This window comes from Cynara cardunculus (assembly GCF_001531365.2).
Source record: "Cynara cardunculus var. scolymus isolate 2C chromosome LG 15, CcrdV1, whole genome shotgun sequence".
Taxonomy (NCBI): domain Eukaryota; kingdom Viridiplantae; phylum Streptophyta; class Magnoliopsida; order Asterales; family Asteraceae; genus Cynara; species Cynara cardunculus.
Genome location: NC_037542.1, coordinates 17,537,855 through 17,552,834, shown reverse-complemented (window position 1 = coordinate 17,552,834; position 14,980 = coordinate 17,537,855). Strand labels below are relative to the sequence as shown.

At 33.1% G+C, this 14,980-nt stretch overlaps 1 protein-coding gene and 1 long non-coding RNA gene across 2 annotated transcripts in view; one reads left to right on the top strand and one right to left on the bottom strand.

Moving 5' to 3' along the window:
* Nucleotides 1-4,281: 4,281 nt before the first annotated feature.
* On the top strand, nt 4,282-4,797 carry LOC112527619. Its single transcript, XR_003070767.1, has 2 exons — nt 4,282-4,375; nt 4,509-4,797. It is a non-coding gene; the product is annotated as an uncharacterized LOC112527619 (long non-coding RNA).
* Nucleotides 4,798-6,135: 1,338 nt separating this feature from the next.
* LOC112527275 (respiratory burst oxidase homolog protein A) overlaps nt 6,136-14,980 on the bottom strand; it is a 13,290-nt gene continuing 4,445 nt past the window's right edge. Inside the window, exons 5-14 of the mRNA XM_025137807.1 lie at nt 10,693-11,115; nt 9,502-9,888; nt 9,316-9,411; nt 8,633-8,748; nt 8,381-8,548; nt 7,679-7,838; nt 7,400-7,597; nt 7,187-7,315; nt 6,508-6,586; nt 6,136-6,408 (exon numbers count right to left, since the gene is read on the bottom strand). Coding sequence (XP_024993575.1) covers nt 6,299-6,408; nt 6,508-6,586; nt 7,187-7,315; nt 7,400-7,597; nt 7,679-7,838; nt 8,381-8,548; nt 8,633-8,748; nt 9,316-9,411; nt 9,502-9,888; nt 10,693-11,115 — 1,866 coding nt within the window. The 3' untranslated portion in view covers nt 6,136-6,298. The remainder of the gene's footprint in view (nt 6,409-6,507; nt 6,587-7,186; nt 7,316-7,399; nt 7,598-7,678; nt 7,839-8,380; nt 8,549-8,632; nt 8,749-9,315; nt 9,412-9,501; nt 9,889-10,692; nt 11,116-14,980) is intronic.

Sequence of the window (14,980 nt, the reverse complement as noted above, 5' to 3'; positions counted from 1 at the left end):
TATATTATTAAACCAAATATAAATTACTTCGTTATTGTACCTAAATTAAATTATAATAAAAAATTAAATTAAAAAATTACACAAAAAATGAAGAATTTTAAATAATTAATTTGATACGAATATCGATATATTTTTGTTATCATAAAGTACTGTATATTGATTCATATTACTTAAAATTCAAGATTACAAGTAATTATGCATAAGTACAACTTATTAAAGCTCGATGTTTGAATTCGTATAAATAACTGTAGATAAACATAATCAAATAGAAGATGAACATCGCATTCTAAAATATAAAAAATATAAAATATAATTAGAATAATTATCGAGTTCCAACAAAATAAATAATTATTATCTTTATAAAATATTATATTATTAAACCAAATGTAAATTACTTCGTTATTGTACATAAATTAAATTATAAAAAAATTGAATTAAAAATTTACACAAAAAAATGAGAAATTTCAAATAGTTAATTCGATACTAATATCGATATATTTTTGTCAAATTTTTATGATATCTTCAAACATATATTTTATTCAAAAATAAAAACATAATCGCTTTATCAAAATCACATAAAACCATATTATAACATCGACTGAGATAAATAATAAAATTAAATATTAAAATCACGATGTATCTTATTGAATTGCGCAAGTATGCTTTTAGTTAAAATAAAAATATTCATTTTAAAAAATCGGTTGAAAATATTTTTATAAATATTAAACCAAATAAATTGTAATGAATGAGAATGATGTGGAATGGAGGCAAGTTTGTCCCCTCCAACTTTTTGGGCTTTATATCACGTGCTTCGCACACTCTTATCTTTTTAGAGTGATTTACATTTTTCATCCCTGTGGTTTATGTAAAAATACGAATTTCGTCTCTAAAATTAAATAATTACATGGGCCGTACCTATGTATGCAAGCATTTAAGTGGTAATTTCGTCCTTTTATATATTAATTAAAAAACCAAATTTAAAATACGACTTAAGGGCCGTTTACCAAACGTTTATCTGAGTAAGTGTTTACCAAGTTAAATTATCTCACCGGATGAATATGGTACGGACCAAGAATCTTACCCGGTAAGAATGAGACAGGGACCAAGAGTCTTACCCAGTAAGTGAGAGTGACGACTCTTACCACGGCAAGCGTTTACCGTGTAAATTGTTACATGCGATGTCGTTTTGGTGAACTAAAATCTTACCCGGTAAGTAAATATTAGTGTTAAATTTTACCGGTAAGCACTTACTGAGTAAGTATTTGGTAAACGGCCTCTTAGATAATAACACATGTCTATCCATTCTATCCCCTTTCAACCATGTCAACTTGACACCCACATACATAGAGGTTAAATTTGTACATATAACCTGTAAATACACATTTTAAACATTTTAGGCAATGAATCTGTGCAAGCAGCATCCAAAATCATTGTCACCATGTACCAACTAATGGCTAATAGTAATGGGTATATGGGTTGGGTTTGAAGCAACACGAAAACAGTATTTTAGCAGATGGATCATCGTTCATGTTCATCCATAATCCAAACAATGGAGCTCCATCAACGATGCTATTCTCCTATTTCCACCTTTGCTTCTTTTATTCATACTCCTCAACAGATATACGTAGAATACAGTATGTAATAATATAAATTTTACATCGAGAATGAAGAAAACGGTATAAAAAAAATCCAAAATATCTCTTAACAAACAGATTAGAGTTTAAAAGAGAGATGATAATGAAGCAATCACATACCACAAGGATGATCTATGTAATTGTCTCACTTCAGATACAAATATGGAATCTGATCTAAACCACATGGATGGAAACTCTTTTTTTTTAATTACTTTTTCTTCTTTCTTTATATGTAATATATTTATAAAAAAATATTCCCATTAGATCCCTGAAGTTGAATATTCTTTGCTTAACTTGTGGGTGTAATAGGTATCGAGTATAATCTTATTCGTAATTTTTAAATGTAAAATATTGAATTTGGTTGCATGGTTATGTTATTTGTTATCAAATTTAACATATAACATGAACATCCAAAAATTACACTGGTATATTTATAAACACGTGACATGGTTACGCTTATCATAAAATATAATGATTTCCTACAAAATTAGAATAACCAATCAAGGATATAGTTAACCAACTAATATGAAGCACATAGTTCCATATTTGAAGCTACTGTTGTGTCCAACCTAGATATGGGTTTTGAGGGGCATGTTCTTGCGTTCTTCTGAATCTCGAATCGCTTGAGACATTTTAACCGTTCGTGGACCGATTGGTGCATTTCATCTCTTTGATTTTGCTGCATACTCTATGTTTTTTTGTGAGACTCACATGGATGTGTTCGAGGAGTCCCTTTGTTCGCTATGTTGATTTTGAGTAGTGTTCGAGTGGGCATTAGTTTTGTCATTTGGGTGAGTTTTATCAAGGTTAATCCTGCTTGGGTTTGTTTTGCAGTTGTTTTGTTTTAGTTGGGTTGGACCAGAGTTGGGATCATTTCGGTTATATGTTTGGCTAGACTTGGGGTCAAGTTATTTCCACGTCTTGCAAAAACATTTATTTGTCAAATATTTTATAATCACCATCTAAGATCGTATTTTTCAAAATCCTATATATTCAATCAATTATCACAATCATATTTGAAATTAATAAATTTATAAACACTCAATTATAAAGTTCAAGTATTACAATGAATTAATAATAATTATATTTACTAAATAATCTTTCATGCATAGAATAAACTTGATAAACATCAGACTGAACAACCTAACAAAAATTAATTTAATGAGTTACATTTTCTTACCTTAAAATAATATCTAATATTCTTTAAAATTAAGAATCAAAAATTAAAATTTCTATAAGATTACATTTAATTATATTATTAAAATATTATTATTTTAAATATTTTAAAGATTATTATTAATAGAAATAAAAAAATTCATTTATTTTTTGTAAACTATCATTTTAATAAACTTTTTTTTGAATTTAAAGAATCTTAATACCTCTTTTACTTTGTCCATTTGAAGATAAATTTTGAAAATTTTATTAAAACATAAATTGATATTAAAACATTTTTTTTTAAATTTGTTGAAACACAAAAAAAAATCATATAAATTTATTATAACACCTTTATATAAGACATTTTATTTTTGGGTCTTATAAATTACGTCTTATAAAATGGTCTATTAGGACGCTTATTTATTGGTGGTGTACTATGAATCCAATTATGTTATAATGGTTTTAGCTAAATGTATACAATCAAAGAATAATGACAATGAATCTAATTAATAAGAGAAACTTACTAAAATCGTTTTTGCAGTAACAACAAAAGGATTTGCCAGAGAATATGAATGATGTTGATAGATATTTACTTGACGAATCTATCAATCCAAAGAATCCCTCATTTGATGTCATAATTTGGTGGTAAGAAAATTCTTAGTTATAGCATTTCACTGCAAACAACATTAGATTTTATAGGATGCCTGAAATATCTAAGCGTTCTAATATGATATTTTCTAAGATGAAACCAGAAAATGTCTTATCTAAAGAGTTACAATATGTTTATGGAAGACTTTTGGACGTCTTAACAAAATTTTATGATGCTTTTAGAATAAAATATCGTATTAGTTATTTTATACGACACTACTTGAAAATGCGTCATATGAACACAAGTGTCATACAAATAGATGAGTTTAAGGGACACTTATCAAAATGTTTCTATAAAATAAATAACACGACACTTAATTTAAAAAGCTTCTAAAAAACTTGTTGAAACGTCAAAAAGACGCCCTATAAACCTATTGTTATCTTTTTAGATAAGATGTTTAATAGTTTAGTTTTATAAACTTAAGTATCATGAAGTATTTTATTCGTCAAATTTATGTAACTACTAACCCCGACAATCCAATCCAACCCGTAAAAATTGAGTTGGTTTATATTATACTTTTGAATGAGTTGAATCAGACTGAAATTTCTCCAAACCACCATAATTAAATTAAGTTGTAAAAATATTGTAAACCGTTTAACCCAACTTGTGCACACCCTTACCGGTTGCCACAGCCCACAAGTGATTTTTATTGGGGCCATAGCCGAATAGTCCAAGTTATTGCATCTTACTTAATTCCTATTGGCTCATTCACAGACGAATAAAAGGACGGCCCACTATCATAATTTGGACCTTGAAGTTGGTCTTCTTCGGCCCAAAAATTCAATCATGGAGCTTCTATTAACAGGTTTGCTAGCGTTGTTCGCACCATTTTGCTTACATCAATATGATTATTACGAAATGGTTAAATTCATGAAATCGAGACCTAAATGAAACGTGTTCAGCCATCATCGAGTGTAGAAAAGCTTCAAGTATCCAGGTATTAAGCTGATATTATTTTGTTACATTGTTCGTGATGCTTGCTAATCTAACGTCAACGTCCATCAATACACAGAGGATTAGGTCGATTAATTGAGCCCTAACTAATTATGAACCATCTATTGAAATTTTAGGTCCGATATTCTTCATTTTAGACTCGATTTCTCACTGAATTTCGATTCCAGTGAACAGCATTCATTTGACATTTGATCAAGGGTTCCAATAATTGTGCAGGTTTTTTTTTTTAATGTTGTAGGCTTTCACTATTTTAACCTATTTGGCTATTCAGACTTCTGACTTGTTAGAAGAATAGTTTCTGTTTAGGTGAATTTCATGAGTTTTTTTTAATTTAATTTGGAAGAATTTTAAAATTAAATATTACAAGTGTAATAAACTTTCAGAAGTATTTTGATGTAATTGTGATTTACCGGGGCTCGACTACGTGACATGGCAAATATAATGTGAGTTACGAGTTGCAGAGTGTACACTTACAAATGTTTCCCCTATCAACTTAGATCGCTTTAAGGCAGGGGGTTAAAGGGGATGCTCCTCTTTGCACGGTCCTAGGGGGCCGCTCTCGTGGGTTTTGGGGCAGTGGTCCGAAATCTTTACGGATTTTATGTAGAGTTTTATTTAGGAAATTTGAGTTTTTGAACTTTTCGAGTGAAATTGAGAAGGTTAGAAACTTAGTGGTTTTGGTGACTAAAGGGGCCGTTTACCAAATGCGTATCTGATAAACGCTTGTTAAGTCACGTTACCTTACTGGATGAACATGGAAAAGATCGAGAATCTTATCCGGTAAGAGTGATGGCAAGACCGAGAGTCTTACCCGGTTAGCACTTTCCTTAACCGGGTAAATTGTTGCATACAATGCCGTTTTGATGGACTAAAATCTTACCCAATAAGATAAGTGATGGTATTGAATCTTACCGGTAAGCACTTACCAGGTAAGTGTTTGGGTAAATGACCCCTAAGTATAGAATCAGAAGCCTCTTTGTCTGTATCATAATGGCTTATGACTCAAGCTTCTGAGCCGGACTCTAATCCATTTTTCAACCTTATTCACAAGCAGTTACAAATATGTAAAACGCCCAACTACCCGTAACACTCACATAAATATGTAAAACGTTGAATCTGGGTGTAGAACTCAGTTTTACTGCCTTAAAGATCAGAGTGATCATTGGATTATTCCAATATCCAATTCGTGATACCCAAGGCTTATCGGGTCAAATTATTGTATTTGGAACCAATTGGTTTATCTGGTCTTTTACGATCAAGGAACCCTCCATTTCTAACAGACCCTGTGTTAGTTGCATTTCTAATCTCCGGTTTATTCATGTCCAACCCCTATCACCATTTCGGTACCCAAAAACAAGGTACGAATCCGACCACATATGATCTTCTATAGCACCAATAATAACTTGGATACATATACTTTCATTTGCCAATTATTGAATTCCTTTTGCAACTTCTGCTTGGTAGGATCAAAATTCCAAATACTGTTTTCTGATATATAATGATCTTTTAAATACAATTATATGATCAAGGTACAGAAATTCATCTGTACAAGATATATATATATATATATATATATATATGTATAATTAAAAAACAAAAACATAATTCTAGGTGGATCTCTACAACACCTTCAATCAATCTTTAGAGGAATTCTTGGTAGCTGTCCTATTTCAACCCCTTTGTCTTTGACCCCCTCTAAATCATCATCAATATGTGAACCTCTAGATGTGCGGTGGATCCCGCCACTCGCATCATGCCACTTGTCAACTTTTGATTGTATCCACAGAAGACCATACTCTTTTCTTGGTTCAACTCATCTCACCAACAAAAAGGATGTGCTTATAATGAAACAAAATTGTTCTCCTTTCTTTGCTAAAACTGTACACTGGAATGGATTATGGACACCTTAAAAATGCTCTTTGTGGAATTCAAATTTGGTTGAACCTTTTTGGTTGTACTCATGACATAGATTATTTAGTTCCTTGGCAAGTACTGGGGCCCCACAATAGAACACACCTGCTCAGCATATTGTTACCCACAATATATTATTACTTTAAATAAGATAAAACATAACCTATATAATTGGCTATATGGATTAGGGATGCATGCACTTACCTATTCTAGCACCCGCATGTTTTGTGCATGTTTTGGAGAAAACTTTCTTCCAATTTGGCCTCGCGAAATGGGTTCTCACCTGTTAATCACAAGTTTTAATGCATTAGTTTTGTGTACACTTATCCCTCCCAGACACTATTTCTTTCATCAAGTCCTGTATGGATAAAGCTGTATGTGTGGATTAATCTATCTGTATAGATTGTGAAGGTTTTTGTTTGGATGAGTTTTTCATAGATAGAAGGAGCGTGTTTTTAATTGGGAGGAGCAATTTTGGATTTTTTTGGGCTTTCTTCATAAAGCTCCATCCTGAAAGCTTACTGAATAAGCCACTTTCTATATCATTAAGCCACTATCAAACAAGTAATTTATAGCTAACCAAATAAATTGCGAGTCTCATTAAGCTGCTAACAAACATGCCCTGAGATGTGTAAGACCCACATTGGTTGGAGAGGGGAACAAAGGTTGCCTTATAAGGGTTGATACCTTCTCTATCAGACGCGTTTTAGAACCGTGAGTCTAGGTTTATGGACAAAGTGGACAATATCTGGTATGGTTGGTCTGAGATGTTACAAGATGTACTGGGCTCATATGGTTTGGTTTGGTTTTGATATGAATATGCATCAATTTTAAATGGTGAGAATGAAGAGGACCTAAGATTCTTAAAAAAATAACATCTTACCCTTGTGCCAGACACAATGTCAACGCCGTTTTTAGCATGATTGAGAGCTTGAACCATCGTGATGAGGGCTGATCGAGCATCCCCTTCTTCGTAGACACTGGTTAGATAATTATGCATCTCTATCACCCCCTGCACATAACCCATCTTTATAAATACAGTCTTTTAATATTTAACTATAAAATAGATCATAAAGATAACCTTTGAGGCTTATACCCGTTGATCAAGTTCAGCGACTTCATTCATGACTCCTTTGAACCAATCAAATGAACCTTGTTCTCTAGTTACCCAATAGAAGTAAGCATTTGTGGTCCTCAAAGTTTTCTTTTTTATGGGGGAAGCTCTACCATGAGATGAAGAATCAGCGCTCCCAGAACTCTGATCCGATCGCCTACTGTGACCAGATGTTGAATCCTGAAAACCAAAATCAGGTTCAGAGACTCGTATAAGTAGCATCAAGGTGACGCAATGAGGCAAATATAACAAGTTACTTACTGCTAGTTCTTCCATTTTAACAATGTTGTTTAGCAAATCCTTAAGAATACTAATAAAAGGTGTTGCTCCAATGCCGAGTCCAACAAGCAAGAGAACATCATATTTACGGTAGTCTTGTGCTGGAGCTCCATACGGCCCGTCAATCAACAATCTTGGCAAGCTGAAATGGAAGTATTATATAAAATTAAAAAAAGTAGGCTATTTTTTGGGTAACCTGGGCCAGTTTAACTGGCAAATAAATGATAGACCTTGGGGCTCTTTCCCATAGGTCGCCAGTTCGAGTCTCCTCCTAGGGATTTTCCTGACTGTTATTAGTTGAGGTGCACGCAAGCTTTTGTAACAGGCTAAAGCAACAGGCTGGTCTAATAACTTTAGATTCAACTTAAAACCATGGTGGAACATAAATCTCATTTTCTATCCATGTGGGACAAGTTGTTACAAACTCCTCCACTTAAACTCTTGACATCTGTCAGACTACAAGGGTCGGCTCTGATACCATTTATAACACCCCAAAGCCCAAAGCAACAGGATTGCCCAATAACTTCGGATTCTACTTAAAACCATGATGGAAGTTATTGGTAGACCATAACTTGAAGCTTATAAGGAACTCACGTATCCCACCATTCATGTGGGACGAGTTGTTACAGCTGGCCCAAGCACCCACGGTTACCCAAAAGAAGTAGGCTAGTAATGAATATATACGTTGTTTTGGTGGTTTCATCGGCTCTGAGCAACCCACTTTTACCAGCCAATGGAGGTTCACAGACCTCTGAGAATACCCTTTTCAGTTCTTGCGTCCAGTCACCTAGCTGCCTTATGTGAATGGCAAGGTAATCATCTTCTGGAGCAGACGTGATTGAAAAAGGATGCCTGAAAAAGATTGTTATTTAGAATAATTGGTAACTTATTTGATCATTGAATGTGTTAAATGACAGTTTTATAATTTATAGTTACCATTCGAATGGAGATACAATCGGGCATTGGACAAACATGTATTGTCCACTCTTGTACCGAAACTGGGGAGGCTTGGACATTTGCAATGTGAGAACATTACCCGGATAGATCGCAACCTAAATATTGTTGCAATAATGAAAAAAGATCAAAGACCATATTAAGTTTTTGAAACTATTATTTTTGTAACCGTAGGTGTCTAGGCCGGTTTGTGCACCCTTCGACTAATCCTATGGGATCTAAAGATAACAGTAAGGAAAATCCCTGGTGGCCTTGAGTAGAGTCGAATTGGAGACATCTGAGGATCCCCAAGGTCTAGACTCTATTTGTAAGTAAAGGGCTTGTTTGTTAGTGGCTTAATGAGCTTAATAGGACTCACAGCTTATTCGGTCAGCTAGCTGTTTGGTAGTGGCTTAATGGTATAGAAAGTGACTTATTCAATAACCTTTTAGGAACAAGCTTTATGCATAAAGCCAAGTTTTTTCACACCTGTTCTTCCCAATTAAAAAACACGCACCTTCCATCTAAGAAAACTCTTTCCCAAACAAAAATCTTTTCAATTTGCACAGAAATATTACTCCACACATACAACTTTTATCTTTATAGGACTTAATGGAAACCCAACCAAACAACCCCTAAGTTGGCCGTTTTTTGAACTATTGAGACACATGGTTGGTGTTGCTAACCTTTAGGAGCCGTACGGTATAAGAGCCTGATCGGAAAAATCTGAGGGTTCTTTCCCCTGCATAAAGCAGAACTGGAAATGCAAGATACATCCAAGTCTGTAACCATATTATGTCATAGTTATGATATAAGATCCATTGTAATAGTTGTTAAATTGAGAAAAAAGAAAGAATTTAGCAAATATATACCGTCTTTTTGTACCATTTCTTCACCAAATAAAGGAACCATCCATGGACTAGCAGCAAAATGTAGACGATAACTAAGAGGTGGTGTGAATACCAGAAGGCGTTGAAGCCGGTGAGCCTATCAAAAGGTTTTGGTAGCTTCACTAGACTCCTCCTGAACCATTTGGTTGCAAGTGTGAAGGCAATTGCCATGCAAATCAGCATTATAACTCCAGTAACACCCTCCACGCCTCGGACAAGGTCTATGTAGCTTGGTTTGTTGTGGCCAAAGTAATGACTCATCTTAAGATCGTAGTCAATATCTTTTTCGTTTATAAGCCTTGGGAAATCACATGCCAAATGGTTACCGGCATGAAGGATTATCCCGATTACAATGGCTGCAGCTATGGTCTGAAAAAGGAAACGAGAACCAGAAATCACATATTCATGTTCATCGTGCTAATTACCAAACCAAACAGACCCAATAAATTCCACTTGAAAGTAGGGTATGTGTAAAATCCCATGCTAACCGTACCAGATATTGTTCGCTTTGTCCACACCTGGACTCATGGTTTTAAAACACGTCTAGTAGAGGAGATATCCAGTTCCATATAAGGCAACCTTAGTTCCCCTCCCCGACCGACGTGGGATCTTATATTCTACCCCCTGGGAGCCCAGCGTCCTCTCTTACGCACCAGTCGGGTTAATGGCTCTGATACCATTTGTAACACCCCAAAGCAATAGGTTGGCCCAATAACTTTGAATTTAACTTAAAACAATGGTGGAAGTTATTGGTAGCCCACAAGAATTTTCCTTCTTGTAATCGGCGATGTGAGATTTGCCTAAGATGTTACAAACACCCCCTGCAGGACTCATCATACCCGATGGGGTTTACCCCACCATCCTGATAGTACAAGAATCGATACTTACACCATTTGTAATATACCAGGCTAAGCGTACAAGATATTGTCCGCTTTGTTCACATTTGGATTCACAGTTTTAAAGTGCGTCTAGTAGAGGTGGTATCAATACCTTACTAGGCAACTTTATTTTCCCTCCTAACCAATGTGGGATCTTACAGTCTGTGGGGGTCAATTGTACACAGACTCGACCTCTATCTCAAATAGCAGAGGTGATTGTATCTGTGAAGACCCCCAATTGAAGGGATAAAACTAATCGAGCGTTAACAGAAGTAGAAGGATAGTAAAGTCGAACCTTGTGAAAGTTGATGTTGTCGTCAAAGGGTATAAAATAACACAATTTGGTTGACCTCAGCCAAGTTATAGTGTTCCTGCACACAGGCAATAGTATGATAGCCATATTGAATTTGAGAGTCTCGGCTGCGCCTTTAGCCGTAAGAACGCAGTAACCCATAACTTCAAATGCAGCCCTTTGTTTGTATTGATAGTATTTCCAAAGAAACAAACCAATCATTATCAAAATCCACAAGCCAATAATCCAAAGTCTCTTCCAGTTTTCTTGCAAATAGTAGACCAATTTTGAGCTCATTCTCTTTATTGAGGTCCGATTTCTCAAGCCGTGTAGGTTCTGGCTTAACGCCTGGCTTGTGTAGCTCAAGGCTTGACTGTAGTTTAGGTAAGTGTCCTTCTGCAAGAGAAGTGTTTCGAGCTGCCATAGCTGGGGATCATAACAAAAATTCAGCTTGTCATGAAAGAAAAGGACTGAAGTTGTTTAGGCAAGTAGGTCTTTTTCATAGTTTGAGATTGCTTGTTCATTGTGTTAACACATATAGATGGTAGGGATAATAGTGGGTTGGTCAATTAGTCAATAAGTGAGGTAAGTTCATTGTTAGGAGAAGTATAAATAGGAGGGTGGAAGTGATTAGGCATCGGTTTTGTATTTTGTAATTGGTGAGAGCCTCTATGGAGAGAACCAACTCTTTCGAAAAGCTGGAAATCAATCTGTAAGCATTTGAATTGTTGAATAAAGATTGACGGTGTGTGACATATCATATGACATAAAGCTACGAGATTTAATCTATTAGTTCCTGAAAATGCATTTTTTCATGGATAAGATGATATGGCATTAACTAATGTCACAAGAGAAAATTATGAGAGAATTGAATTCTAATTGCATCTTTAACAAATATGATATATCCTTTTTGTATTGTTCTAAATTTGGAGATTTCTCATTATCTTTTTTTTTTTCTTTTTTTTTAAAGGAGAGTTTAGCATAACTGTTGGAGCAAACTTTTACCGGATCTCTAAAATTTCTAAAATAACATAGCTGTTAGAGATGTTCTAAGTTATTAGACAAGAAAATGGGACAATTATTAAAGCTAAAACTTGTTTATTTCTTGACTACAAAATGCTAGGAGTGTCCATTCGAGCTTGACTTTAAATGTCAAGGTTTTTTTTTTTTTCCCTTTTCAGTAATATACAAGGTTTTAGTCTTTTTTGTGTAGACCTCATCTAATTTCATGGGACCGTAAAGATAACAGTTAGAAAGCCTCTAGTGATTTGAGAAAATTTGAACCGACGACATATTAAAAGTAGCTTAATGTCTAACTTCATCTGGTGATTAAATTGGTCCTCATAGTTAAATATTTGACATTTAACTATGAGGACCAACTTAACCGCCAAATGAAGTTAGACATTGAGCTACTTTTTATAGGTCGTCGGTTCAAATCTTCTCAAATATATATAGAGTTTGTTTCAAATACAACCTATCACATTTGTACAACCAATGCAACTCAATAAATTGAAATATTTATGGAAATTATAAGAGTTCATTTATTATGATTTAAATATTTATGGAATATGAATACGGTTCATTAATTATGATTAATACTTTATATTAAGAAATAATCAAAACTTCTATAAATTACATATTCATCAAATTAAATGGACGGTTAGATTGAGTTGTATAGGTTATACAAATGTAAGAGGTTGTATAATAACCCACCTCTATATATATAGGGTTGGGTTCACGTGAGACCAAAGGTTTTTCGTGAGATCCGTAAGACCAATTTATGTTTATTGATCAACTTTATAAGCTAATGGTCTAAAGTTGCATCGGTGGCAATTTTGTGATTATTGAGAAGTTTTGTGGCAATTTTTGTGATTATGAATATTCAGTTTGTAGATCTAATCCAAGGGTTGAGAATGGGTCTTACAGGTTTCACGAAAAACCCTTAGTCTCATATGATACCAAGTCTCTCTTTCTATATATATCTATATATATATATATATATATATATATGTATGTATATATATATATATGTATTTTGTGTGTGTGTGTGAGATGTGTGATGCTTTTCATGATAAGCATATATGGTTGACCACTTTATACACATGGCATAGTGGAGAATACGCGTAATTGAGGGAGGGACTACACGAGAAGTCTCATGACGTGAACAAATAATGTGCATTATAGCAACCTGGCTGAACATGTGTTCAGATGCTAAGATGAGGAGTGGGAGCGAAGTGCAAATGAAAAAAAATTTAAGAATTCTTAGGATGCTTTCTTAGATTAAAAAAATTATATAGTTCTGAAAATAAAACAACTTTTTGAATAATGCAAACATTTTTATTCGATGTAAAAAAATATTATGTTGTTGATCCATAACTTATAGTTTACCAGGTCAGTAGAAAATTATAAATATGTAACTAATAATATATGCTTCTGATCAAATGTTGTATTTAATTTACAAATGACGAAGTAGGTTTTCTATATTATAAGCCAAATTTGTAATTGGAATAAAATTAGATTTCATTACTTATCAACAATTTTTTTATGAAAGGTAAACTAATGGCATCCGGCATAGCCGTTTACTGAACGTTTATCGGGTCACTTAACTTGGCAGGCGAGCATAAGGACTTAAAATCTCTTACCCGATAAGAGGCAAGACAAACATTTAGTAAACAACCGATGAGTACTCGCAATCATAAGAGCATCCACAATAGTGGAACCTCTAAGAACTCCACTTTTCATATTTTTTGTCATATCATTATCACCTCAACAAAATAAGAACTTAAAAAAAACTCTTGAAGGTTTTTACAAAAACCTTACTTTTCATTTTTTTTACTCAGTACAGCTTTATTTATAAAATTACTGAGAAAATCATATAACCTGTTAACAAGAAAATTGAAAATTAAATTCATAAAACAAAATACAAAAACTTGTATATTTTTATACAAGAAATGAAAAATAAAACAAAATAACAAGTTTATTTTACAATAATTAATTTATTTTTATTTTTTTTGTATAATTATATGTTTTATAATTTTACTAAAACAAAATAAAATAGTTAACAAACAATAAAAACTAATAAAAACGAAATGTAGACAAAAACTCAGCGTTTTATTTAAACACCTGAATTCTTGTAAGAACTTGCGATCGAACAAGAACATATATTCTACGGTGGAGGTTATTATAAAAACCCGTAGAAGCAAACCCAAAAAGTTTCAAAATTGGACTTGTGATGGTAATCAACATTTTATTGATAAGGAGAGTAGATAGTCCATTGTCATTAGGTATTCAAGTACTTGTACCGATGCATATTAAATGCTTGTTAATTTAAACTTAATTTTGTGACAAGTAAATTATGCTTTTCTTGGAAACGTTTCCTACGTTTTTTGGTTGCTTAAAGACAGCAGTTGAACCACCAAAAAGACTATGTGGATTTAATTCTTCATGGAATAGTTAAACAACAATGCAATCTGATCTTCAACATGACGTTTCTGGCATAACTACTCCCTACTAACTTCGAAGACAAAATAGACGACCACTTGATTAAATCTAAACTTAAACATCTTTAATTGGTTGGAAATGGATATTACCTTCCCTGGTTTTCATATACATTATTTTATTTATGTTAAACCCCTCTTTATTATATTAATAATAAAATTATTTATTTTTATATTTATATTTATATTTTGACACGGCAAAAATATTTGTACATGATTAAGACACCTCACCTTCTATTAATTTATTTCCCAGTCAAATCTCTCGTATCATAGCCACGTGTCTCCCTAGCTCTCTCTTTTTTTTTTACATTCTAAATTCAAATTTCACATAGTTGTTTTTTGGGTTTTTAATCAGATTTTTTTCTGACGCATTATGTATCTAAAAAAGGCTAAAATTTCAACTTATTTAGACAAATATCTTTTTTTTTTTGGTTGCTCGTTATAATTAACCAGAAATTGAACAGGGAACAAACGAAGCAGAAAAATAATATATTAAGATTTTAAGATATATTTTAGTATTATCTGTAACGTATAAATATAAAAGTAATTCTTGATGTTGATGTATATAAAAAAGAGATTAATAGATATGTATTTAGCTAACCCCTTAAAATATATATTATAACAGAAATACCTAATTAATTAAAGTAAGAATCAATCTAAACTTTATATAAATTAAATAGAAAAAAGGCTAAAAGGGCACTAATCATTGAGTAATAAGGCTAAATTATTTTGAATTGCTTTAATTCTTTACATTTTATATTAACCATTTTTAACATAAACATCCCCCCCCCCCC